At 44.2% G+C, this 26,607-nt stretch overlaps 2 protein-coding genes across 3 annotated transcripts in view; one reads left to right on the top strand and one right to left on the bottom strand.

Annotated features, from left to right (window-relative positions):
* LOC116829773 (histone-lysine N-methyltransferase SETDB2) overlaps nt 1–19,615 on the bottom strand; it is a 94,078-nt gene extending 74,463 nt beyond the window's left edge. The window contains exons 1-7 of the mRNA XM_075065533.1: nt 19,463–19,615; nt 17,484–17,839; nt 16,521–16,598; nt 13,832–13,967; nt 13,469–13,512; nt 12,638–12,793; nt 323–388 (exon numbers count right to left, since the gene is read on the bottom strand). Of these exons, the coding sequence (XP_074921634.1) occupies nt 323–388; nt 12,638–12,793; nt 13,469–13,512; nt 13,832–13,967; nt 16,521–16,598; nt 17,484–17,499 (496 nt within the window). The 5' untranslated portion in view covers nt 17,500–17,839; nt 19,463–19,615. The remainder of the gene's footprint in view (nt 1–322; nt 389–12,637; nt 12,794–13,468; nt 13,513–13,831; nt 13,968–16,520; nt 16,599–17,483; nt 17,840–19,462) is intronic.
* Nucleotides 19,616–19,858: 243 nt separating this feature from the next.
* The window catches only part of CAB39L (calcium binding protein 39 like), a 104,195-nt gene continuing 97,446 nt past the window's right edge, over nt 19,859–26,607 (top strand). For both annotated transcript variants that reach the window (XM_075061601.1, XM_032788813.2), the window contains exon 1: nt 19,859–19,990. The gene's annotated coding sequence lies outside the window, so the exon portion shown is untranslated. The remainder of the gene's footprint in view (nt 19,991–26,607) is intronic.

The raw sequence follows: 26,607 nt of genomic DNA, 5'->3' as shown, positions 1-26,607 counted from the left end.
CCACATGTTTTATGGCTTGACAAGGAAATACATTAAGAGCTCAACCTTTCTTCTCTCCCTAATTGCTATACCAGAAAACATGATGCTTCTAATTTAAAGTATCACATCTTCACCTGAAGGGAACTATACATACATACTAAAGTTGTGAAAACCAAGGAAAAGAAAACACAGTAGGGCCTGATTAGACTAACACTACAGTTGGTCTACATGCAATAGTAGTTGATTTTTCAGGCTTATTTTATTCAATTTTATGCTCCTGCTGATTAAATCAAGATAAAATATTGGAGAGTGTAGAATAAATGGAGTTGAGTTGCACACATACCATTTGTCAGTGCTAAGAGATTGCTTCCATCAGCTCTATCCACCAGTATCAAGGCTTGGAAGCATTCTGTTTACAAAACAAAACAGATATATTGTTTCTAAATAACAATGTGTAATTAAAAGGAATGATTTACAAATAAAAGGAAATTCAGAGCATAAACCTCCCACAGTAACTTTTATCCCTGCTACACTGGAATCTAAGCACTGCAACACATTCCCTGATAGAGGCCTACATTTGCTACAATAATGTTACAGCTGGTCCTGATAGCTGTAACTCAGAACTGAGAATTCCCTGGATTTTGGGGAATTTGTGGAAGTTTGTTTTCTGATGGGCATTTCAGAAGTCTCCATCCCCATAATACATTTTAGTATAGTTTAATGTCTTTATACCCTCTCTCCTAGCTAACCACCTTCTTGCTGAGAAGGGCTGGATGCTGTTTCTGCCAAAGCCAATTAATGCCATTTTCAAATTAGCTAGAATGTTCACTAAAGAGCAAGGAAGTAAGAGAGAAAGTCAGTCTCAAACTCCAATTTGCCATACAGTAACTTATTGTACCACCAGCAGTTAAATGGCAGTAAAAGCTTGCATTGGTATTTCATGGTGATAACATAACAAGGATTTTATAGATCAGCAGCATGAGAATTTTTATTGCATCAGCACAGGAGTTAAGTTTACTTGTCCAACACTGTGCTGCTGTAATGTTGCATAACACTGACCCTGAGGGCTTGTATACACAAAAGTTGTACCACTTTAACAATACTAGGATCATTTAAGCAGAACAGTCCTCCCAGAGTGGAATGCAGTTATACCAGTATAAAGGCGCTTTCTGTTAGTATAGCTGTTCTCGTATAGCTTATTCCCCTTCTATTAGTAGTATAACTGCCATCTACACTAGCAGTTGTACTGATATACATTTTTTACCAAAATAGTTACTGTCCTAACCGAAATGTTAACCCCGTACAAACTGTGGGTAGACCAGGCCTAAGAAATCTCTGAAGACTAGTTTCACGTCTTAATGCCATCAAAGAGATCTTGTAATGAGCTCCCCAAGTTCTTCCATTATAAAGTTTTTCCTACTGAAATCTAAAGTTAAAATGGAGTGCCCATAGTTAAAGACTCTCAGGAGATCATAATTACAACCCATTCAACTAACTGGGGAATTCAGCTTAAAGAGAAATGAATACACAAGGCTCCAGTGTTATTTCTCATGCATAAACATTGCAGCTCCATATACACAAAAAGCCATGCTGAGGATTAGTTGTTGGCAAATTACATTAATAAAAGCAGAAAAACAGGTTTTCAAGCGAGCTTGTCAAAACGCACATTAATCAAACTAAGAACCCTTTGGAGGCAGCAAGGAATTTTTTGCTGATCATGGCTCCCTTCCCATTTACTCATTCAGGCCTGGATTTAGGTCTGGGGCTCCCAACCTAATGGGGATGCTTTTGCATGCAGACTCAAGTACTGGACCGCACGCTCATGCATGCTCCCCACAGCATGCCGAATGTCCACATTATGCTGTGCTGGACATGGGTGTAATGCAGTGTAAACGTATACACCCACGTCCACACTGCTACTGCTGCTGTTAGGCGACGTTAGTGCTACCAGTTGAGGGATGGTGTCCCAGGGTTCTGTGCAGACAGGGAAACGCTCTAGGAACCAGTTTGCTGTGTGTGGTTGATACCTTCTCCCACACAGTTGCCAATGGCAGTTCCTGATCACGTCGCTCCTCACTGTTATTCCTGATGAGTTAAGTGGAAGACTTGGAACAACGGAATGATGATCTGGTTCTGCTCCTGCTCCTTACTGCGAAACAAACATTTATGCAGTGGAGTAGGTGATCGGTGAAATGCTCAATGGAAATTGAGCAGAACTTTGATATGTTGAAGGTGACTGACCCTGAGGGTCAATGACAATTCATTCAGCTCACAGATACAGATATGGTAAATGCCAGTATTGCCACTGTATGCTCTTGGGTGGACAGTAGCTTCTGGTGAAGAAGAACCAGCAAAGTGTGGTGGGATCACATCGTTTCGAAAACCAGAGATGGCCAGCAGTGGCTTCAGAACTTCCCAATGAGGAAACAGGCCTTCCTGAAGTCATCTGAGGAGCATGCATCAAACCTCCAGTGCCAGAACTCTTGATTCAGAGAAGCCATTCTGGTGTAGAAGAGGGTGACTATTATCCTGTGGAAGCTGGCAACACCAGCTAGCCATTGGTCCATTGCAAATCACTTTGGGGTTGGAAAGTCCACTGTTAGGATTGTGGTTGTGCAGGTCTGGGAGGCAAGTAACATGGTGAGCTACCCATGGGTGGTTGTCATAAGAAAAGTTCCAGAAATAACAAGATTTCCAAGGATGGGGTTTCCAAACTGTGCAGGGGTCATCAATGACACCCATATCCCAGTACTTTGCCCATCACAAGGGGTATATGAAGCAAAAAGCTTGCTATTAACTCATTCTGCAAAGCTTTGTGAACCTCAGAGATAGATTCATGAATACAAACTTGGGAAACACTGAAAGAAGGAAGAGATTTTATTCCCCAGAAATTGTATTGTTCTGTATGCTCTATCTGTGCTGTTATTTTGGGGAACCCTGCATACCTGTTCCAAACTTGGCTCATGAAACCATATTTTGACATCAATTATCCTGGAAAATGGGAATCCAGTTACAAACTCAGTAGAGCTGCAGAATGATCATGGAGCGTGTATTTGGTAGACTCAAATCCCATGGGTGTAGCCTATGCATCCGTCTGGATGTCAGTATGGCAAATGCCGTACCATGACACCCACTGTATAGCTTTTGTGAGGGTGAAGGGGATTGCTTCCATCCTAAGTGGGCTCAGGACAAGCCTGGTGTACAGGCTCTGCACAGGCAGCTGGATCCCATGCATGTGCACACTGGTTTTGGTTCCCAGCAGCCAAAAGAAATCAGGGGATGCCGTACGTGCACACATCTTGCACAGGGGAAGATGAAGAACTGGCACAGTGTGGTGGGATCACACGGTTGAGGCAGAGGATGACATTTGTTTCTTCAGAAGGACACCCTATGCAGCTGTGGGACAAATACATGAGATAACATTGGTACATACTTGAAGGGCTACATAACTTTGTGAAGGTTCCCCGCTCCCCTCCAATTGCTTGTCATTCGTTTCTCAAACACAACCATCAGGGGCTTTTCTTGTGGCCACAGCCTCCTGGGTGGTGATGGGGGAGAGCAGTAACCCCTCCCGCAGTGCCACCAGCACTGGTTGGGCCCTGCCTTCCTCTGAAGCCACAAACGCCCAGGGAGCAGGCAGCCAGTGTGAGTTCCTCACATTCCTGAGGGTGATGGGGCTCCAGCTTCTGGCTGGGGTGGTGGGCAGCAGGCTCTGGCCATGGGGCTTTGGCTCCAGCACCAGCCATGCTGCAGCAGGTGCTAGCCCTGGGCTCACCACTCCTACCTCATCCCGGCTCTTGCTGACTCCCTACCCACTTCCCCATCCAGGGCTTAATCTGTCCCCTAGCTTGCAGGGGCTGAGTATATTTGCTATGAAAAGTTATATTTGTATGTTTGTTAATATCACTTTTCACTGCCTCCTAGCAAGCTAAAATGTCTGCTTCTGTGAAAAGTGATATTGACAAATGTACAAATATTACTTTTCAAAGCAGCAGACTTACCAGCTAGCAAGTCTAAAAAAAGGCAACCTAAAAAGCAAAGGAAAAACAACAAAAGACAAGAACATGCAAAGCACCTTATTTGTGTTTCCATTCTGTGTAAGTCCAGTAAAGAACAGAGACAACTGTACATTATTTTTATTGAGTTTGCAAAAAAACTTTATAAATAAATTACAATGATTTGGACATGGATATGTGCATATTTATTTGTTTTTCCTAAAGTTAATTAAGCATTTTAGGAAAAATTGTCAGAGCGACCACCAACAAGAATTGGTGGCCACACTCTGAGGCCACCAAAATATTTGTTGTGAGAACCCCATTTTAGCCGCTCATTACTGTGACACTGCACACATTAATGATAATTGTAACAGGGCACCTCCACCTCACCTTAGGGTTGCTGTGCTATGCACCACCTCTGTGCTGTGCTATGGCCAAGTTGTAATGCAGTCATTGTAAAATGTTTTTGTCTTCACTAGTCACACTTGTTTACAAATTTCTGTTATCAAGAGCACTCAATCTCTGTTAATGACCCTATCAACATTTGCAAGGCCTGGGGAGAGAAGGAGTGGAATATGCAGCCATTCTCTTCTTTTAATTATTTGCTGTTAATGGTGCTAATGACTGCAACTGGTCAAGGTTGGGGGGCAAAGGGAGGGGCCATTTATGGATAGGGTAGTGGCAGATGCTGTCATTGCTGTATTGTTACTGGAATTTTGATTTCTGCATGTGAACTAAGCCATACAGATGTTTATCTAGAGTTCTACTGTGTTGTTAAACCAATAGTACTTTCTGTAAATGAGTGTTATGTACTACACTTTCCCCATCCCTCCTGACTATCTTTGGGACATTTCTGAACCTGGGTAGGTCATGTGGTTTGGGACAGATAGAAAAGTATTTGCAATATCATGGCAACAGAGTAATACATCATTCAATTTCAGGTGCTGTGAATTGTGGGGCCCAATCCTGAACCTGAAAACATCTTCTGTTGATTATACTTAAGAGAGAGGGGCCACATGCAAGCCGAGGAAACAATAACAGTTACTAAAAAGAACTATGTGGAACATGTCATTAAAATATTTTAAAAAAGAAAAGAAAGGTCAGCTAACGATCTTTAAAACATTAAAGGAATGAATTTGTGAGCACTGACTAAACTTTGCAATCTCTGCACCCTTCTCCTTGCTCTCCTCCTGACAAGGGGAACGATGGGAAAATCTCTCCTGGGGAAAACAGGAGAGGTCTCCTGCATGGGCTTTGGGGTGGTACTTGGTGGGGTTTTAGGACTCCCATAGGCTCACCGCCCAGGAAGAGAACAAGAGGTCTCCCTAAAAAGAGTTTTGAGTGAGGGGGAGGTCCCAGGAGTCCTGCAGGCTCTCTACCCAATCACTCAGGGAGGTCCTTAAAAGAGGATCCTCTAGCTGCAGCCAGAGGAAGAGGTGGTGGCGATAGCTGGAGGTTCAGTGGCTCCAGCAGCAGGCAGACCCTGAACTCATTTGGCCACCAGTTCAAAAGAGCCTCTCCATTAGGGAATGTTCCCATTCCCTATGAAGTGCCTCCAGTTGCAGAAACTGGCTCATCAATGTCTCTTCCTGCTGTAGAGCCCAATCCTCCTGTGCTCTGAGGAATTTAAACTGTTCCTGGTTCCTCCTGTCCATCTCCATGAGTAGCTCTTCCCCTGGTCCTTCTCTGTCTGCCTCCACCATCTCTGGGTTACTGCTCCTACACTCCTGGTAGAATGGCTTACCTCTTGGGCACCAAAGGTCCTGCCAAGTAGAAAAAAAGGGAAGCATTATAAATTGTTTCTTCTTTTGGAAGAAGCCAAGAAATCCCATCCCATGACACAACTTTTCTGTAAAAGGCTACAATTTAGATACTTTTCAGGGTTTCAGAAATGCAACAGTTAGACTACTCAGGATTGTCAGAGGACTTTTGCAGCCCATGAGGAAGGAACAGAGGCTAACAATGCTAAGAAAAATGTACTAATATTTTAAATACAAAATGTTCACAGTGGCTCAAGGGGCTGGAGGGATAAGGAGGGGGCAGTTCCTTCCAGGGGCTATGTTATCAGTTTGCAATTTCTTCTTTAAAGGATGGCTAACATCTGGAGAACACAGCAGTTTTCAAAGTATCAAAATTGAAAACAGAAGTGGCTTTCCAGTCCTCTGGAGGAGATCGGGCAACCAGTGCCATCGAGATCTTTCTGCTACTGATCCTCCCCTTACATAATGGAGGGAGTTGGTCAGCTATGAAGGTGGACCAAGCAGATTTGCACTGCCATTGAACCTCAAGATCCAGCTGGAGTTGCACCAGAAATTTGCTAAAATATGCTTACAGGACTGGGAAGCAATTTATCTGGGAATTGACGCTATTCTCAGGTAGTGTACAGGGTTTTTGTGCAGAGAGGCAAACCACAAACATCCCCCACCTGCCTCAGCCTCACCAGATAATCCTGCCCTATGTGTGTCAGGAACCAGGGCCTGCAGCAGAGCCAGTCTCCAGGCAACCTAATAAACACAGCTGGCCTGTAGTTAGGCTGCTTGATCGGCTACATGGCCTGATTGGTTGGAAAAGTCAGCAGACTGATTCTTAAGCAGCAGCACTTTGGCAGCTGCTAAAAGCATTTGCCCACAGCTGTGATAGTTCTTATGCCTACTTGTTTCCAGCCCTTATACTGCCTTGGACCCAGCCTTGCCTCACTCCAGATAACCAGGTCCTGACCCTCAGCTTTGATTTCTGCCTCCAGCTTGGACCCTGGGCTCAAGTCTGTGATCACCAACTCCTGCTCTAACCACTAGACATGACTCCCATCACCACTAGGCATGACCACCCACACCCCAGCCACTGACAGTTTCAGCAGCCCCAGCACAAACACTAAGGGAACGAGAGCTGATACGATGAGCATGGTTTCTACAAAGGCCAATCTCTCTCCAGCACACAGCAGGAGCCCTACAGACCTTTCAGGCCAAGGCTGTCACCCCCAAGTGCAGAATGTAGTACTGCAAGCCCAGGCTGCACCACTGTCAGTCCCCCACCCAAACAAGCTCAAGCTCCTACTTCTGCTACACTCACAGTTGTACCCCACTGACCAAGCCTGCGTGGGACTGATTGTTAGCCTGGTAACTGGGGAGGCCCTGCCTTGGGCATCTCTACTGCTGGAAAAAAAAAATCAAGCTTGCTTCTGGGACAATTTAAGGACTTTATTCAAGCTATGACAGTGATCTTCGCTGACCCAAATTACAAGCATCCGGCCAAAACTGTGCTTCAAGTGCTGTGAGAGGGTTGCTGGCCAGTTGCTATATAAATACAGCAGAGTTCTAGGACTGGGTAGTAGACCTCAAGTGGAAGAAGGTCACCCAGTGCTATTACTTCTTAGCCTAAATGACAAAATTAATGTCGTGTTATCGTTTCTGGCTTGGCCTAAAGGATGAACTGGCATACGCAGACTCCCCCTCTGGTCTGGATACCTTAGTCAACCTATGCATCAAGATTAACAACTGCCTGACTGAACACCACCAAGAAAAAAGGTGGTCCTCCTGGCTCCCACCAGTTCTGCCCCGTCGTCTCCATCACTAGTCTTCTCTTCACTGCCCGAACCCATGCAAGTCAATCACGCCTGGCTACAGAACTGATGCCAGGCCTCAGACCTATACTGAACACTCTGCATCAAGCTGTCCTGCCAGGGTCCAACCTACACCTTGGTTGAGAAACACCAAACCCCAAACTTGACAGGAGGCTCCAGGCTGGGTAGGTGCCTTTCCCCTCTCCCAGCAGCCTACACCAACTTTCATCCTCCAGTACCCTGGGGATGGCCAATCCAGCTCCCTCTCCAGCACCGCGAGATGCCTGGTATCACCAAGAGGCACTGCTGGACTTAGGTGCCTCATAGACCTGGAGTTCACCTGACCACACAATATCCTCACCCAGTACAAAGACCTGAGTTAGTGACCTCCACAGACGGGTCACCCCTTCCATCCGAACCAATCACCCACCAGACAGCTCCCTTAGAGGTAACTACCCTTTGAGGCCACCAAGAAATTCTCCAGTTTGCACAGATTTGTGCACCACATTCATCAGCTTTCCTTGACCCCCTGTCTCATCACCCACGACCCGCGCGTCCACTGGCAGTCAGGCACAGTATGCTTTGATTTTCCATCTTGACGACAAACTTGTTTCACGAGAGACTATCTGGGACCAGCAACCCTTTGTGGCACACTTGGTCCTCCAAGGAATTCAGAGATGCAAAGAGAGGATTCAAAAGCAACCCCTGCAACTCCCACCACCTCCCAAATGACTCCACGGATTCCTGTTAAATATCCACACTCTGCCAACAAGTTTGACAAAAAGAAATCTGACATCTTATACCTCCCTTGGAGTCATGACTGCCCCATCGACCTCCAGCTGGGAGCAGAGTATCCCTTCATGTGCTTTTACGTGCACCCCAAATGCAAACTACAGGTACTCTGGGCCTATCTTGAAGAAAACCTGCAGAAGAGGTTCATTTGTATCTCCACATCCCCGGAGCTTCTCTGTGGCAAAGAAAGATGACTCCCTCCAGCCTTGTGTGCACTGCTGAGCTCTGAACAAAATGACAGTCTGAAACCAGTATCCCTTTACCTTTACCACTTATTAACAAGCTGCTCAAAAGACACTGCTTCACCAAGGGGTCTTCACAAAGTTGGACCTCTGTGGAACTTAGAACTTGGTGAGGATCCTGGAAGGAGACAAATGGAAGAGTGCCTTCTGTATCAGAGATGGCTACTTGGAATATTTGGTCATACCATTTGGGTAATGCAAAGACCTGTGACCTTCCACCATTTCAAACACGACATCGTTACAGACTGCTGGACCAATTTATTGTCAATTACTTGAACAACATCCTCATTTTCTCTGAAAGTCAGGACCTCCACAATCATCATGCACATATTGTCTTGGAGAGATTCTGCCAAAACCACCTCTATACGAAGCTCGAGAAATGTGAGTTCGATAAGGACACAGTGGAATTCTTGGAATATATCATCTCACCATGGACCCACAGATGGGGCAGCAATATCTGACCGGGCTGTGCCCAAGGATATATGCAGGATCCAGTGATCCCTGGGGTTCGCCAATTTTGACAGGCCATCTATTAAAGGATTCTCTAGCCTGGCTGTCCCTATAAGAGTGCTCCTACAAGTAGAAGCCTGGTTCGCCTGGTCCATGGAGACTCAGTAGGCTTTTGATTGACAGAAGGCGGCATTCACCTCAGTACCAATCATGATTCACCCAGATCTCACTAAATCATTTACGACTGAGGCCAACACCACAGTTGCAGTATTAACTCAACATGTAGGCCCCCACAATCTACTCTATCCCTGTGCCTTTTACTCTCAGAAACTAATGCTGCTAGAAAAAAATTACCATCTTTGGGACACGGAGCTACTGGCTATTGAGGCAGCTTTCAAGGAGTGGCACCACCTCTAGAAGGAGCCCGATTCCCATGGATCACAAAAACCTGGAGCATCTATGGACTGCTAGACACCTTAACCAACACCAAATCCACTGGTCCCTCTTTTTCACTCACTTCAACTTTGCTGTGACCTATCGCCCAGGGAAGAGAAAAGGGAAGGCTGTTGTGCTATCCCATAAAGATGAATCTCTCAAACGTGGTGAAGAGCCCTCTGCCACCATGCTCAAGGTGTCCAACTTTGTTAATGGGACAACCAACAACAGTCCAACATCCTCCATCCGCTCCCTTCTTTTTGATGACCTGTTAATAATCCAGATCTGCCAGGCTCTGAACAACATGGATACGCGACTGAACTCAGGGATCAGACTACAGAATAGCCTCCTTTGTTGCCAGGGTTGTATCTGTGTTTCAGAGGAACAACCTAGGCTTCAGTTAAATAATAAATAATAATCATAATAATCGGAGATATACCAATCTCCTAGAACTGGAAGGGACCTCGAAAGGTCATTGAGTCCAGCCCCCTGCATTCACCAGCAGGACCAAGTACTGATTTTTGCCCCAGATCCCCTAAGTGGCCCCCTCAAGGATTGAACTCACAACCCTGGGTTTAGCAGGCCAATACTCAAACCACTGAGCTATCCCACTGTGTCATGATTCCCTGAAGGTGGGTGAATTCTGGCCAGTTCAAGACCTGGAATCTGGTCTTGACGAGCTTCTGGTGGCAGACCTACAAGATTACATCAAGGACTATCTAAAGTCCTGCGATCTCTGTGCCCTACCAAAAACCCACAATCAAACCCCCAAGAGCCTCTTCCAGCCTCTTCCCTTACCTATACAGCCATGGACTTCATTGCAGAACTGCCATGCTTCTAGGGACACTCAGCAATCTTGCTCGTCGTCAACCTCCTAACAAAGACGAGATGCTTCATCAGCCCTTCCTGGAAGATGGCTTCCACTATCATGGGTTACTGACGGGCACTGTATTGGGCTAGGGTCCCCAGTTCATTTCCTGATTCTGGTGGGAATTTCTCAGACTCTTTGGCATCGCGCCCATCACATCCTCCGCCTATCACCCGCAGACTAATGGGCAGAGAGTCAATCAAATCCAGGAGCAATATCTTTGCTGCTTTTGAGTTGCCACCAGAACGTCTGGCTTTCCCTGCTATGCTGTGCCGGCTCTGCATATAACAATGCAGTCCACATCTCAATCCAAAGCAGCCCACTTTGCAAACTATGGCTTTCACCTTCAGCTCTCCAGTACCAGCCGCGGCAGATTTAGCTTCCCACCTACACCAGGTGCACCAGAAGCTCAAGGAATACTTGCAGTCTCTCCAAAGAAGTCTAAAAACATCATGCACACCAAGACTACCAGGATGCCCCCCAATCTGGCCACAGGCGCCCACGTGTGGCTCTCTGCCCAGAATCTTAAATTGACCTGCCCATCCACCAAACTAAACTACCAATATTTGGGCCCCTTCAAGATTATCGAACAGGTTAAGCCAGTGGCTTTCAGGTTACAGCATCCCAAGTCCTTGAGATCAATCCCGTCTTTCATATCTCACTTCTAAAGCCCTGCACTGATGACCCATACCTAAATTGCTTCAACATGCCAGGGCCACACACAACGGTTTGCGGACAGGAGGAGAGATTGATTAATAAAATCCTCAACTCTTGGTGAGTTAGGGAAAGGCTCCAGTACCTGGTGGACTAGGAATGCTACTGTCTGGAGGAGACATCCTGGGAACTGCTAGAGAACATCCACACTCTACACCTATTGCAAGAGTTCCATCATAAGTTCCCCAAGAAACCAGGCCCCAAGGAGGCACCCTGGGGTGGAGGCCAGGGGATACTGTCAGGAAGCAGGGCCTGCAGGAGAGCCAGTCTCTGGATAACCTAATGAGCCCAGCAGGCCTGTAGTAGGCTACCTGACTGGCTACATCACCTGACTGGTGGCAAGAGTCAGCAGACTGGCTTTTAAGCCCAGAAGCACCAGCTCAATGGCTGCTCAAAGTATTCACCCACAGTTGCAACAGCTCCTGTGCATACCTGTTCCCAGCCTGCTCCTGCCTTGATCAAGCCCTGCTTCAGCCTTCGATGCAGCCTTCGATGCAGCCTCGCTCCAAGAAACCTGGTCCTGATTCTCAGCTCAGATTCCTGACTTTGGTTCTGATTTCTGACTACAAACTCCTGTTCTAACCACTAGGCATGACCGCCAATTTTGAAGTCACTGACAGTGCCTGCCTAACAATGATGAAATGGACATGGGGAAAAAAAGAGACACACTGCAACTGTGTTTCCCTGTGGTTTCAGGTAACCACTACAAGCTCTCCACGCAAAAGAACACCACACTGTGTTTATCCTAACACCAGACTTTAATTCTTCTTTCCCCTGTTTCCCCTGACTTGTGCACCACGGCTCAATGCAGGGAGAGGCCAGACACCAGGAACCTAGGTGGTAAAAATGTTGTAATCTTCAATGGGAAAAAGGATTCCCGTGAGTAACTTTTCCCCAAACAACCAACACATTCTGTAACTGTGTTCTGTTCCCTTCCCTAGCCTGGACCTAATCCCACTGCCCCTCAACATCACCCCCACCATCCCTGTTCTGTGCCACTCCCATTTGTAAGGGGACGGTAAGATCGGTGTGTGTGTGTGTGTGTGTGTGTGTGTGTGTGTGTGTGATCTTCTAAGCGACGAAAGACAGCTGTCACTAACTTCACACAAACAACTATATGTTTTCTACAAGTGTCCCATCCCCAACCGGGAGCTTTCTAACTTGCCCCTTCCTTTCCCTCACACCAGGTGGCTCTGGGACTATTGCTGTCAGACTGCTGGCTGAGAAATGCACAATGATTTTTCATTAATAATCTGTTTGTAAGCCACCTCTTTAGCTAAATGCATAATAGTTGCTGATTGGAAATCAATAAAGTCATTGACTTGTAGCAGTCTCTTTCTTGGGGAGGGGCCATTTTGGGCTGGAGAAGGGCAGGGGCTGCATGGAGGTTGGTGGAATTGAAGGCATCTGGTAAGAGAACAGGGTGTTTGAACAGCATTGCAGTTCAAACTCAGACACAGCAATGTATGGCGTATTAGCCAGGGAGGAAAAGTCAGTGCACAAGTACTGCAAAATTCCCTGAATTTTAAAATCAGGAGTACAGCACCAGAACAAGAGGGAATATTGGCGAGGCGGGTGTGTATGGGGGTCCACTATAACTTACCAGCCTTCAGTTCTGGCTCCTGCCACAGCTTGGGGTCCTCCTCAGTTTCATCAGTGGAGAGGCATTCCTTAACCAGCTCCTCTAGGTAGTGGTGGAGAATCACCTGCTCCTTGTCCTCTGGGTCTTCCAGACATCCTCTACAGTCCCTGCTGCCTCCTCACCTTGGCCCGCACTGGCCTCCTGTCGGACATTGAGGCTGGGGGACTTGAGGAAGGGAGCATGAGCCACTTCAGGCTTTGTACTGGGAGTCCTCAACAGCACCCCATTCTGACCATCATGAAAGGGGCAGGTACGACGAGCCTTCCCAGGGCTACTGTTGGAGTCTTTTGCTTTTCTGTCCAGGACCCTCAGTGCTTGATGTGTTCCCAGTATGAGGACAGAGTCCCCCGAACTCCAGCCTCTGTGAAATTTCTCGGTATAGATATTTGTTCCTGCCATTCCAGGCAAGTAGTACTCTGAGCACACATTGATAGGCACATGAATATGGCTGGTGGGCTGGGCGGCCACTCTTGGAGCAGGACTCACAATTCACCTATATTGAGCTAAAGAGCGCAGGGGAAAGTTGTTTGATGTAGTCAGTGCAGCTTGCTACTACTGGTGAACACAGAGGAGGACAGACAGACGACACAGAGACCTTTATAGATTTGATAAGGAGGGTGAGGCAGAAACAAGTTCAGTGCATTGTGGGAATGGGGATGGAGGACTAGTGAAACTTGAGACCTGATACATGCCCCTTTATGCCTGTCAACACTGCTAACTGGCCCGGGTGTGGACCATACATGTACTTGCCCACACTCTCCAGGCATGTCAGCTAACACGCCCTCTACTCACCTTCAGACATGTGCTTCTGGAGTTTAGGAGTGGATGGTAGGGGGCTTATGGACATGCATTGACATCTACAGTTGCTAGTGCAAATGTACCCACAGACTGCAAGTTCTCTGGGGCAGGGTCTGTCTTTTTTTGTTCCATCTTTGTACAGCATCTAGCACAATGGGGTACTGGTCCATAGACTGGGGCTCTTGGGTGCTATGATAATATGAATAATAAGTAATAATACCACCATCCTTGGGCACAATATATATATTTTGTATATTTATATAAATATTTAAAATTTACAGTTAAGGTCTGGCAAGTTATCAAACAGCTTCAGGTAAGGTGGCCCAAGATTTGATTCTAGTCATGCATAATTATCACAAGGGTTTCAAACCTTCATTTGTTGCAGTTCCATCCTTGATCTTTTGTTTCAGAGACAGCAATACATTTTGCACCTGCTCAAATATGAAGTCCACTCTTTCATCTTCCATTTGCCTCCAAAACATCTGTGCATCACCTGAAATGCACATTGCTGTTACAACAAGAGCATACAGTTTCTAGTGCCCAGATTTTAAAAAGCATTTAGGTGCCTAAACATGCAGATAGGGACACAGTGAGATTTTCAAAGGCTCCTTTTAAAAATCCCACCAAACCCCTCTTTACATTTTTAGCCACCTAAATACTTTAAAAAATCTGGCCCTAAATATAAACTGAAAATGAAAGTATAATCTAGTAATGTGCTTGAGGGGCTTTCTGGAGACTCAGGCATAGGCGCTGACTTTTGGTTTTGCAGACCAGCTCCCCTCTACCTCCCCCAGGGCCTCACCCCTGCTCCGCTCCCTCCCCTGAGCCCCTCCTGCTGGCTCCTTTCTGCCCCCTACTGCCTTAACAGGGCAGTGTCAGGGGGCAGAGAGGAGTGAATGGTGAAGCAGCACCTGCTCAATAGCAGACGGATGTGAGTCAGGACAGCCCCAAGGGCACTACAGCAGCATCCTCAGCCAGTCCCATGGGTGCTGAGCAACCTCTATTTTTTCTCTGTGGGTGCTTGAGCCCCTGAGCACCCCCAGAGTCAGCATCTATGCTCAGAAGTGTCCCTTGTTAAAATTCTAGTACCATCAAACAGGAAGGAAGTTTAGAATCTTCTTCCTCTTTCTGGGTACTGTTAAGTTATTTCTGCTAGAGATGAATTATCACTGAGGCTCATAAAAATAATTAAGAAGAACAAAAATTTTAGCTGACTGGATTGCATCACATAATAGTATTTTTACGAAGCTTTTACACGTTTTTCACATCCCCACAAGTTGATAACTGTGCTATCCTAAGAATATACTCAGTATATTTACCAGAAAAAAAAACTGTAAACATTTTCAGGCAAGTGCAGCTTAACACATTTGTTTGCCAATTGTTGTTAGTTTTATTAACTTATACCACACCCAGAAGCATACCTTCCTCCTTGGGTATGATCATAAAAAGCATTTTTTTTTAAATGGAAAAAACCAATTAATAAGAGTTCCTGGCCTCACACTCCTCCTCCCTCTTGCAAAGCACAAGTTCGCAGTCTACAATCTAAATGGGGAAGTCTTTTGTGGGAACGCCTAGTGCTGCCAATATTTTAACTGGAAAGGTCTCTAATAAAAAGTGTATTGCTTCAACGTGTCACAAAAATCAGTCAGGACAAGGAAATGTATTATTAGTATTAAGATGCTCCTTCTTTGCCTATGAAAGAATCCAGGAAGAACTAGATCTGTTTTATCACTTAACTAATTTCTACGTAACTTTATCATATTTAGAGAAGAATCTTTAGGTTCTTGTCTCAGAAAGCTAATTTGGATGGGTAAATATCTCCAGACATAAAATGGCTATGCATACTATCTTCTATCTAAGAAGTCACAGGATAACATGTTTGGGTACTTGGAAGGTTCTGAATAAATATTTCCACAGCTGGTATAGTTTCCTTAGGCAGGATGGTTTCTGTTTACCAAATATGGCAACTGTTGAGTAATGTAAAGGAAGCTGGTTTCTGGAGGGGGAAGGGGAACACAAAGCTCTCTTATGAGTGCAAGATCACCAACCATATGGGTGGCAGCAATGGGCTTACCTTTAATATTAAGGGGCAAGATTCGGAGAGTGCTTTTTTCCATTAAGCTGATTGGATGGGGAGGGGACTTGCCATCTGCCAATACCTTCTCCCTAACCCTTGTATTCATAGAGATAGCTAACACAACGAAGGCCAATGTCCACCCTTGAAAACACACAAGCTGGTCAGGTGGATTCCCATGTCAGAGCTCCAACAGCCAACAAATCCTGAGAGACATCCCTGCACTACTAGAAGTGCTTTTATTCATTGAGGGATTTTTGTTAAAAAAAATTGGAAAAAACTTTATTAAAAAAAAAAGTTATGTTAAGTATTATCAAATTCAATAGCAGGTTTCACCACAGCAAGATTACAACCCTATACTGATTTATCTCTTTTCAGCTTTTTCAACAATTGTTATGGCTAGATACCAGTGATGAACTAGATACCTCAAAGGATTGGCAATGGTACATGGAGCCTTTCATCTCTGGGTCAGCAGTTCAAAGTCAACCCAGGATCAACAGTGAGTAAAAATGACTGTTATTACAGTTAGTGCTTTTTCTCTTCAAAGCACTTCACATATTTTACCTATTGTGCTAACATCCCAGGACAATAAGTTTGGTATAATTATTTAGAAAGCATCATGTCTGCTTGATGGACCTATGTGAAACAAATTCACAGTGTCAATCCAATTCTCAGTGGACAGGTGTCCACATTACTAATATCACCTCACATTTGGCACCTTTCTTGGCAGTCCCAGCAGAGAGGCCAAGGACTGAATGGCCATGGAGATGTAATCATTCTCTTAGTTCCCAGGGTAGTCTTGCTCTAGCTGAGGATGGGGAACGTGCACTGTGGATGCCTGTTATATTTACGCTGTGGTAGATGTTATTTCAGCCTTCAGGTTCTCATTCCCACCATAATTTCCACAAGCACTACTCATTTATCACCACGTCCCCTCTGCCCCCCGTAATGAAAAAAAATAGATGACATCACCTTCACCTTTCTCGCCACTGACATTGCTAAGGGTCTCCACATCCAGGCATTCAGAGGTGACGGGCACAGTATAAACAGCTAGATAAAAAGATTAGAGAGAGATTATATGCTGGCAGCTTCTTGCTTCTTACTAAGTTTCTCCAAACAGCTTTCATTCAGCTAGCTTTACCTACAGTAGACATTTCAGAGAGCACTGCCTGAAAACACACTTACAGTAGAAAAAGAAAACCATCCGACCCACATTAGGATGTGGCCTTGGCAAGCTACCACTAAAAACAGCAAGTTGAAATGGAGTCTGTGAGGTTATATTTATTTTTATACAAGAATCATCTCCTACCAGCCCCAAAGTGACCAAGTGTTGCAAGACCAGCAATACTTTCTGTAGTAGTCAGCGAGGCATGTCCATTTTCTGCTTCCTTTTTGTGTATGACCCTCTTTTTGCTGTTAAAGTTGCCAAATGCCAATTGCATTGAAAGTAAACTTTTCCAGGAACAGTGGCAGACCTACAGACTTCAGAAAAAACCCTGAACTCTGCCCCAAGGAGATGCACCTCAAAGTAAAGTACTTCTGCTTAAGTAACAGGTTATAGACACACATAAGATGGCACTCTTTCTCCATAGAAAGGATACAGTATTTCTGGCAAGTGCTATTGGAGGACAGAGTGCTGAATAATCTAAAGAATACAAGGTGTGTGCTACACATATAGAACCAGAAGTGCCAGAGAAAAGTAAATTGCTTCCAGTCCACTATGATATATAAATTCTTTGTAAAAAAAATCAGCACAAACTCAGTGGCTTTAGTCAAACTGTGTTACGTTAGCAGCTTTAATCACTCTAATTTAGTTAGGTTGGGGTCTTGTTTTCAAATGAAGGCTGGCCAATCCTACCCTGTTTAGTTACAAAAAATTCCCTCAAAAGATCTGCCTAATGATTATAAAAAATGCTTTATTTTTAATAAACTTACTTTTTTCTTCTTCCATTCTTTGAAGTAGTTGAATGCATGTATGTTATGCTTCAAAAAACAATTAGAACCTTAACTGCAGTAAATCAAGGCTAGAACAGAACATTATGAACTTGCTGTCCTAGAACTGCATTCCCCAATTTATTATGTTGTTCTTGGGGGAAGTGTCAGATTCCATGCTGAATTAGGGGCACAATTAAATTTCCAACAACCACCAATATTTAAGAAACATGAAACGAATCTTCAGTTGCCAGCAACTCTTTATTGTTACAACGTGATCTCTCCAAAATCCTTAGTACTTCTTTTGGTCTCATAAAACTACTTTTCATTCTCCTTTGGGCCAAGAAAATTCCATTACTCTGTAAATTAAAGAAAAAAAAATGTTTGAAGTAATTTACAGTGATTGTTTTCAAGATCAGGCATTACTTTCCACCACAGACAGACCAGAAATATGAAAGTAATATGAGTAAACTTCTGCTAAAATTGAACAGTTTTACAGTTTACTTAGAAGTGATACTATCAAAGATCCACCTCCTTCTTCCTTTTGTACTGGCAACCAAGGAAAGAGAGTGAGGACAGAAGGGCAACAATCCCCTCTCTGCATTGTACAGCCAAGTTCCCCAGAAAAGTACCTTGATGAGATTATGTAATAATCTAACATATAATTGATGACATTTTATGTACTCAATTTAAAAATCTAGTCAGCATCAAAAAAAAGTATTTAAAGAAGCTTCAGGAACTACATCTGTCCTGGAGTCCCACATATTTCCCCCTACCAGTAGCATTTTTTTAAAAGAATGTTCTTCATTCCCTTGCTGGAAAGGGTCAGACTATACACGGAAAAACAGTGAAACTGGCTTATTTCCTCTAAATCTTTTAGCTTTAGTGATCTGGGAGTTACTTGTAATAACAGTAGATGCAACACACAGAAACCTGATTTTTTTTTAAAGTTGACTGTGTAAGTTTTTATTTCACTGTGTAAATTTTTCAAGGTGCACATTTGTGGATGCATTCTTGCCATCAAACCAGAATATCCAGCAATATCTGAGGACCCAATTCTGCAACCAATAGTAAACATGCTTAACTGTAGGCATGTTGACTTGATTGTATCCATGTGAGAAGTCTCACTTATGCATGTGTACCTCCTACGTTCTTTCTCCATTCCACTGATGATTTTATAGACCTCTATCATATCCCCTTAGTTATCTCTTTTTTAAAGATGAATGGTCTGAATCTTTTTAATCTCTCCTGATATGGAAGCTGTTCCTTACCCTTAATCATTTTTGTTGCCCTTCTCTGCATCTTTTCCAACTCTAATATATCTTTTTTGAGATGACTCAACCAAAACTGCATGCAGTATTGAAGGTATGGGCATATCCTAGATTTATATCGTGCTACTATGATAGTTCGTGTCTTATCTATCCCTTTCCTAATAGTTCCTAACATTCTGTTAGGATTTTTTTTTTTTGGACTGTTTCTGCACATTGTGCAGGATCTAAATAGGGACACTGGCGTGTTGGAGTGCTTGGTTACCATTCATCTGTAAACTTCTGGGGGGAAGATTCTTTAATAAGAATTGCTCCAAAAGATCTGACAGAGAAATGTTTTTAACTCTTTGTAACCTAGGCAATGAAAAAAGGAGAAGAGAACTTTAAGAATTACAGCAAGATCTGATCCCTCCCCTCAACTGCATTTTCCCGGGGAGCGGGGAGGGGTTGGCAACAAATAACATTAGGAAAGCACAGCAACTGTTAACTGGGGAGACAGGAACTTCCCTGCCACTAGCCGGGTCCTTCCAACTCCAGCCCGACACCAGCAGCCTGGCCCGGGACAGGCCAGACCCCGCTGCCTTGCTAACGATACCCCGCAGTGGCGAACACACCGCACCACTCACCTCTCCGTGAGCGGGGACCATCGAAACGCATCAGGTACCAAACCACACAGCGAGGCGCATGCAGCATCCCCACCGGTGGGCACGGTACCTTAACGGGCGAGGCCGGGCTGATGCGCGCGCCTGCAATAGCGGGCTCGAGACGGCCTCGGAGGGAGGAACCTCCCAGGGCAGCAGGGAGACATTAACCCTTCTCTCTGCCCAGCCACCCGCACGGCCACACCCCTTCTGTGGGCGTGGCCAGGCTCACCTCGAGCTAGCGGAACTTCGCCATCCCGGCGTTCGACTCCTCCGTTCCGCTGGGCGCATGTCCTCACCCGGCGTAGGCTCCTCCGTTAGCGCCACAGCCACCAATCACACCTCGCCGGCAGGAGGCGGGGTTTGAACCCGCTCTTGGTAGAAAGGCATGAGCGGATTGGACACAACCAGCTGGCGGCGCGTGCGCAGTGGGGTGGAGCAAATTGAGCCAATGGCTAGCGGGAAGGGCAGCCTGACGGGTCTCGCGGTTCCTGCGCCGTCCTCGCCTTTCATTGGCTGCGACTGACCTCTCGTGTTGCCATACGGTGGCCAATGAAATCGGGCCATTCGGACTAGAGTCGGAGGAGCGGCGGTGGCTGAGGTAGGTCTGTCCGCCATGTTGGGTGAGGTGAAGGGGTGGAGCTAACTCGGGCGGAGTTTGTTCAGGCGGGCGCTGGGGGTCGGGGCTTTTTTTCGGTGGGTAGATGGGTTAACGTGGGGGGCAGCATAACCCCAAGGATGGGGGCGGTGTTTTGCGGGCATGGGGGGTAACCGCGGGGGAGGAGGATTTGGGGCAGAGGCGGGTTAACCCCAACGATGGCGAAGGAGGGGGCGTTTTGAGGGCGAGGAGGGTTAATCTGGGAGAGGGAGGATTTGGGGCCGAGGCGGGTTCACCCGGGGCACGAGGCGGATTTTTTTATTCAAGGGGTTTTTGTTTTCTTTCAAAGATTTGGATTATTCCGTTATCATAGTTCGCATCGGGTGGAATGGCCGCCGTATAGAGAGGGAATATGGGTTTCTGCTCTTCCCGCAATTGCTCTGACGTACCCCAGGAGATGGGGAGTGCCCTAAGCCTACCACCCCTCTAGTCCGTTTTATATGCAGTAGTTTGTACCGTGCTCGTTGTTGCGCAGCCTGGGTTCGTTTCACACTGAACTCCCATACACGTGACGCTGGCCTTTCTATTGTGTTTGATACTAATTGTGATACAGCAGGATTAGCTTGAGAGTTGTGTTTTTTCCCTTTAATCTGTGTAGTGTGTTCAGTTATCCTGACTTCCAGACCGTAAAGTTCTGATTTCTGTTACTGTAGTAAAATAAAGAGTGAAATAACACTGCCTTTTTGTAGGCTGGAAGCAGTGGGAGGGGATGAATCTCCTAAAGAGGTGTAGTGGAGAGAGATGGCATTGCAAGTTGGTGGTTACTCAGAAGACCTATTTCTAGGGTTGGCAGCTGAGCCCTGCTTCAGGCTGAGGAGGAATTCAGATTTCTCCCTCACCTTCTTATGTTTTGTACTTTCGGCCACTTTTGTTTTACAGTTTTGTTTTGGCCTATTTTAGTCTTGTAATCTTCAGGCTAAGATTGCAAGCAGTATTTAATGTGTATTAGAATTGCAGATGGGGGTCTAAATTAGCTTATCACTCAAGAAAGATCTTGGAGTCATTGTGGATAGTTCTCTAAAAACATCCACTCAATGTGCAGCGGCAGTCAAAAAAGCGAACAGAATCTTGGGCGTCATTAAGAAAGAAAGATAATAAAACACAAAACATTATAATGCCTCTACAGAAATCCATGGTATGCCCACATCTTGAATACTGCATGCAGATGTGGTCACCCCATCTCAAAAAAGCTATATTGGAATTGGAAGATTCAGAAAAGGGCAACAAAAATGATTATGGATACGGAATGGCTTCTGTATGAGGAGAGACTAATAAGACTGAGACTTTTCAGCTAGGAAAAGAGATGACTAAGGGTGAATATGATAGAGGACTATAAAATCATGACTGGTGTGGAGAAAGTACATAAACTGCAGCAAGGGAGACTTAGGTTGGACATTAGGAAAAAGTTCCTAACTGTCAGGGTAGTTAAACACTGGAATAAATTGCCTAGGGAGGTTGTGGAATCTCCATCTCTGGAGATATTTAAGAGTAGGTTAGATAAATGTCTATCAGGGATGGTCTAGAGAGTGTTTGGTCCTGTCATGAGGGCAGGGGACTGGACTCGATGACCTCTTGAGGTCCCTTCTGGTCCTAGAGTCTATAAATCTATAAGTGAACACAAGAATTAGGGGTCACCAAATCAAATTAATAGGCAGCAGATTTAAAACAAACAAAAGGAAGTATTTTTTCACACCACACAGTCAATCTGTGGAACTCCTTGCCAGGGCATGTTGTGAAGACCAAGACTATAACAGGGTTAAAAAAAGACCTAGATACGTTCATGGAGGATAGGTCCATCAATGGCTATTATCCAGGATGGGCAGGGATGGTGTCCCTAGCCTCTGTTTGCCGGAAGCTGGGTATGGGTGACAGTGGGTGGCTCACTTGATGATTACCTGTTCTATTCATTCCATCTGGGGAACCTGGCATTGGCCACTGTTGGAAGACAGGATACTGGGCTAGATGGACCTTTGGCATCACCCAGTATGACCATTATTATGTTCAGATACAGAGAAGCTTTTCCATGTCTGTGATCACTTGGGGTCAGATACCTAGATGTCCTACTTAAAGCAAGTAGTCTCACTTGCAGAAATGAACCTATGAAGGTCTAAAAAGTTTCTTAAACTTAACCTAATTAAAAATAAACTACTATCAAGTAAGTTTCAGGACTCGGGTGTCATCCATTGAGAGACTTATTTGTTTGCATGGTCACTCCTGTCAGCTGCCAAATGTAAATAAGTGACAGGCTCTTATAAATATTAGCTGTCAGACAAATAAATGAACACAGAAAATGAATTGTATATGCTCATTCATAAGCCGGATATTTTTGGTAAAAATGACGCATCAAAGGGGGGGGGGGTTGGTATGGAATCATTGAATTGAATATCTAATACATTGTCATTTTGTTTAACTGAAGCGTAATGGTCAATGGGAGCTGCAGGAACCCGCACTTTTCCAAAGTTTTCCAACCCTTGAAATACAGGGTCGGCTTATGAAAGGGTCATACAGTTTTTGCCCTTTTTATCTTTCCATTTTGGGGGGTCGACTTGAATGGGCTAATGAACGAGGATATATGACACTTCAGTTCTCCTCTCAGGCTGTCACCTGTGACTTAACGGTTAGAGATTGCAGTTGTAGACTCATAGACTCATAGGTCAGAAGGGACCAATATGATCATCTAGTCTGACCTCCTGCACAAGGCAGGCCACAGAACCCTACCCATCCACTTTTATAACAACTCCTAACCCATGACTGAGTTATTGAAGTCCTCAATATTGTGGTTTGGGAAGACCTCAGGCTGCAGAGAATCCACAGCAAGTGACCCATGCTCCACGCTGGCAGAGAGGCGAAAAACCTCCAGGCCTTGCCAATCCGCCCTGGAGGAAAATTCCTTCCCGACCCAAATATGGCGATCAGCTAAACCCTGAGCATGTGGCAGACTCACCATCCAGCACCCAGGAAAGATTCTCTGCAGTAACTCAGTTCCCATCCATCCAACATCCCTCATAGCCATTGAGCAACTATCTCTGATAATCCAAGATCAATGCCCAAATTAAATATTCCATCATATCATCCCCTCATATACTTATCAAGCTTAGTCTTAAAGCAGATAAGTCTTTTGCCCTACTACTTCCCTCGGAAGGCTGTTCCAGACTTCACTCCCCTAATGGTTAGAAACCTTTCGTCTAATTCAAGTCTAAACTTCCTAATATCCAGTTGTACCCATTTGTCCTTGTGCTCTATAGTACTAAACTAAATATCCCTCCTTCCTAACGTAATCCCCTGAATATTTATATAAAGCAAGCATATCCCGGAGCCTTCTTTTGGTCAGGCTAAACAAGCCAAGCTCTTTGAGTCTCCTTCATAAGGCAGGTTTTCCATCCTCGGTCATCCTATACCGTCTCTGAACTGTCCACTTTGAATTCATCCTTCTTAAACATGGGACACCAGAATGACACACAATTTCCAGGTGGGGTCTCACCAGCGCCTTATATAACGTACTAACACCTCCTTATCCTTCTGGAAATAACCTCGCCTGATGCATCTAAACCACATTTGCTTTTTAACGGCCATATCACATTGGCGGCTCATAGTATCCTGCTATCAACCAATACCCCAAGGTCCTTCTCCTCCTCTGTCGCTTCCAACTGATGCGTCCCAACGTATATCTAAAATTCTATTATTAATCCCTAAGTGCATAACCTTGCACTTTTCACTATTATATTTCAATCTATTACTATTACTCCAGTTTACAAGGTGGTCCAGATCTTCCTGAATAGTACCGGTCCTTCCCGTGTTAGCAATACCCCCAGCTTTGTGTCATCCGCAAATTTTATTAGCACATTCCCGCTCGTTGTGCCAAGGTCAGTATATAAAAGGTTAAATAAGATCGGTCCCAAACCGATCCTTGAGGGACTCACTATAACCTCTTCCAGCCTGACAGTTCACCCCTCAGTACGACCGCTGAGCTCCCCTTTAACCAGTTCCTTTTCACCTTACAACTTTCATATTCATCCCATCTTTTCCAGTTTAACTAACAGTCCCCATGCGGAACCACTGTCAAATGCCTTACTGAATCGAGGTAAATTAGATCTACGCATTCCTTTGTCTAAGTAATCCGTCACCTTCTCAAAGAAGGAGATCAGGTTGGTTGTCACCATCTCCTTTAGTAAACCATGTTGCAATTCGTCCCAATTACCATTGACCTCAATGTCCTTAACTACTTTCTCCTTAAAATTTTTTCCAGACCTTACTACTACAGACGTCAAGTTACAGGTCTATAGTTACCCGGATCACTTTTTTCTTTCTTAAAAATAGGAACTACGTTAGCAATTTCCAGTTGTATGGTACAACCCCGAGTTTACCGATTGCTTAAAAATTCTCGCAACGGCTCGCAATTTCATGCGCCAGTTCCTTTAATATCCTTGGATGGAGATTGTCCGGCCCTCCGATTTTGTCCCATTAAGCTGTTCAAGTTTGGCCTCTACTCAGATGTGGTAATATCCACTCCATATTCTCATCCCGTTTATCACTCCTCCATCATCCCTAAACTCCTCACTAGTCTTATTAAAGACTGAGGCAAAGTACTTATTTAGATATTGGGCCATGCCTAGGTTATCCTTAACCTCCATTCCATCCTCAGGTTTAAGCGGCCACTTCTTTCTTTGTTTTAGAATACAATTCTTACAATAACTTAGATTATTTAAAAAGTTAATTTATTGTTACTGTAGGTTTTATACTAGCTTTAAAATCTGACATTAAAAAAACTTTAAAATGCATATACATTCGAAGTTTACAAGATACTTTTGAAAAAAAAATACTTTTCACAAATAGTTTTTTTTTTTTTTTTTTTTAGCACCTATATCATACTTTAATGGAACATAATAACAGTTCGTGTGATGTTTCAGAACCATTTTGTATTCTAGAGAGAAATCTGACAAATAATAGCCTGGGTGCTCCCAGCCTTGTGACTATTAAGAGAGTATTAACTTTTTTTGGTAGGGAGGGAGAGGGGGAAACGTCATGTTTTCTTGAGCATGAAATAAATTATCATTCTGTTGAAAACCTATCAAAAACAGGATACTCCGGAAGAATTTGATGTCATGTATCTGCCACTTCATATTGATTGTTTAAAATTTATATAGCCTTGTTTGAAGTTCACTGGTTAGTTCATGAGTAGTGGATAATTTTAAGTAATTGACATGTTCAGGGAGAAGTGAGGCTATTAATATTGATGTTATCAGGAGCAGGACTGGCCAAATTTTGTGATGACAAATCTCTTAAGTTAAAAATAGTAGCTTACATTTAAAAAAAAAACTTCTGTCGTCACAGTATTGATTGTATTCTCAGGAGCAGAAAAATAATGTGAGCTGATGATAGTGAAATAAGACAAAGTATTTCCTTTTAACATAAGCCACTGTATATATAAGCAAATACAAATTCTAAGTTGAGTCTGTGGTCTTTCCAGGCAGTTCTATCAAGGTCTGCTAACCTAAATACTGAACAGAGCTGAAACAGCACACAAAATAACACACCTTAACCTGACAACACTGCAAGGTTTCTTTCAAAAGTCCCAAATAAACCAAATACATTTCCAAATAAATAAAACAAATAAGACTCTTTGTTGCTTTTTACAAATAAATTCTGTGGCTGTAATTGAAATGACTGACAACAAATTAAAATAGTGATACTGTAAATATGTTCGCTTTAAATAATTTAAGTAGTACATCTCTACCCTGCTATAACGTGGTCGTGGGGAGCCAAAAATCCCTACTGCATTATAGCTGAAACCCCGTTATATCAGTGTAGGGACTACAGGGCTCCGGCGATGATTTAAAGAGCTCCAGGCTCCTCTCACTCGGGGCAGCCTGGGCCCTTTAAATCACTGGCGAGCCCTGCTGCCTCAGCCCCAGGGTAGCAGCGGCAAGGCTCCAGCGGGATTTAAAGGGCCTGGGGCTCCCCGCAGCAGCTGGAGCCCCGCTGCTACCATGCTATATGCAAACCCGTGTTATATCGGGTGGTATTATAGCAGGGTAGAGGTATAGTACAATTCTTGATACTATTTTCAGTTGTACTGTACAAAAATTAATTTCAAAAGCCCTATGTGATATTAAACAATAGACCTGGTAGATTCTGGCAAAACAGCTTCTAGCACATTTGACAGAAAAGCTAAGTTTAATGTTAAATATGTTGAAAGTCATTTACCGGTACTTTTGAGTTCTTACTGACTTTTTTTCCTAAATTAGACTGTACAAGAAAGCTTTTATTTTGTATCAATTTAATAATTTTTTCAACTTTCTTAAAGAGATGGCTTCAAACTCGTTTTTAAAAACATGACATTTTCTGGTCTGCTTCTCAACTCTTTAAACCTTTGCAGATCTTTTTTTTTTTTTTTTCTGCTAACAAAGTCCTGCTTCTTGTCAGAACTGTTTTCATTGCTCCTGCCTGAAAGTTGTGGTTTTACAGGCTTGTGATAGTAGTTTTCTGACAGTAATTTTTTGCTATAGTGCAGTTCTGTAGTAATGGTAAGAATGTAGGAATTTGCAGATGCAAGAAAATTG

Source organism: Chelonoidis abingdonii, chromosome 1 (assembly GCF_003597395.2).
Source record: "Chelonoidis abingdonii isolate Lonesome George chromosome 1, CheloAbing_2.0, whole genome shotgun sequence".
In the NCBI taxonomy this organism is placed as follows: Eukaryota; Metazoa; Chordata; order Testudines; family Testudinidae; genus Chelonoidis; species Chelonoidis abingdonii.
This window is presented reverse-complemented; position numbering and strand designations above follow the sequence as displayed.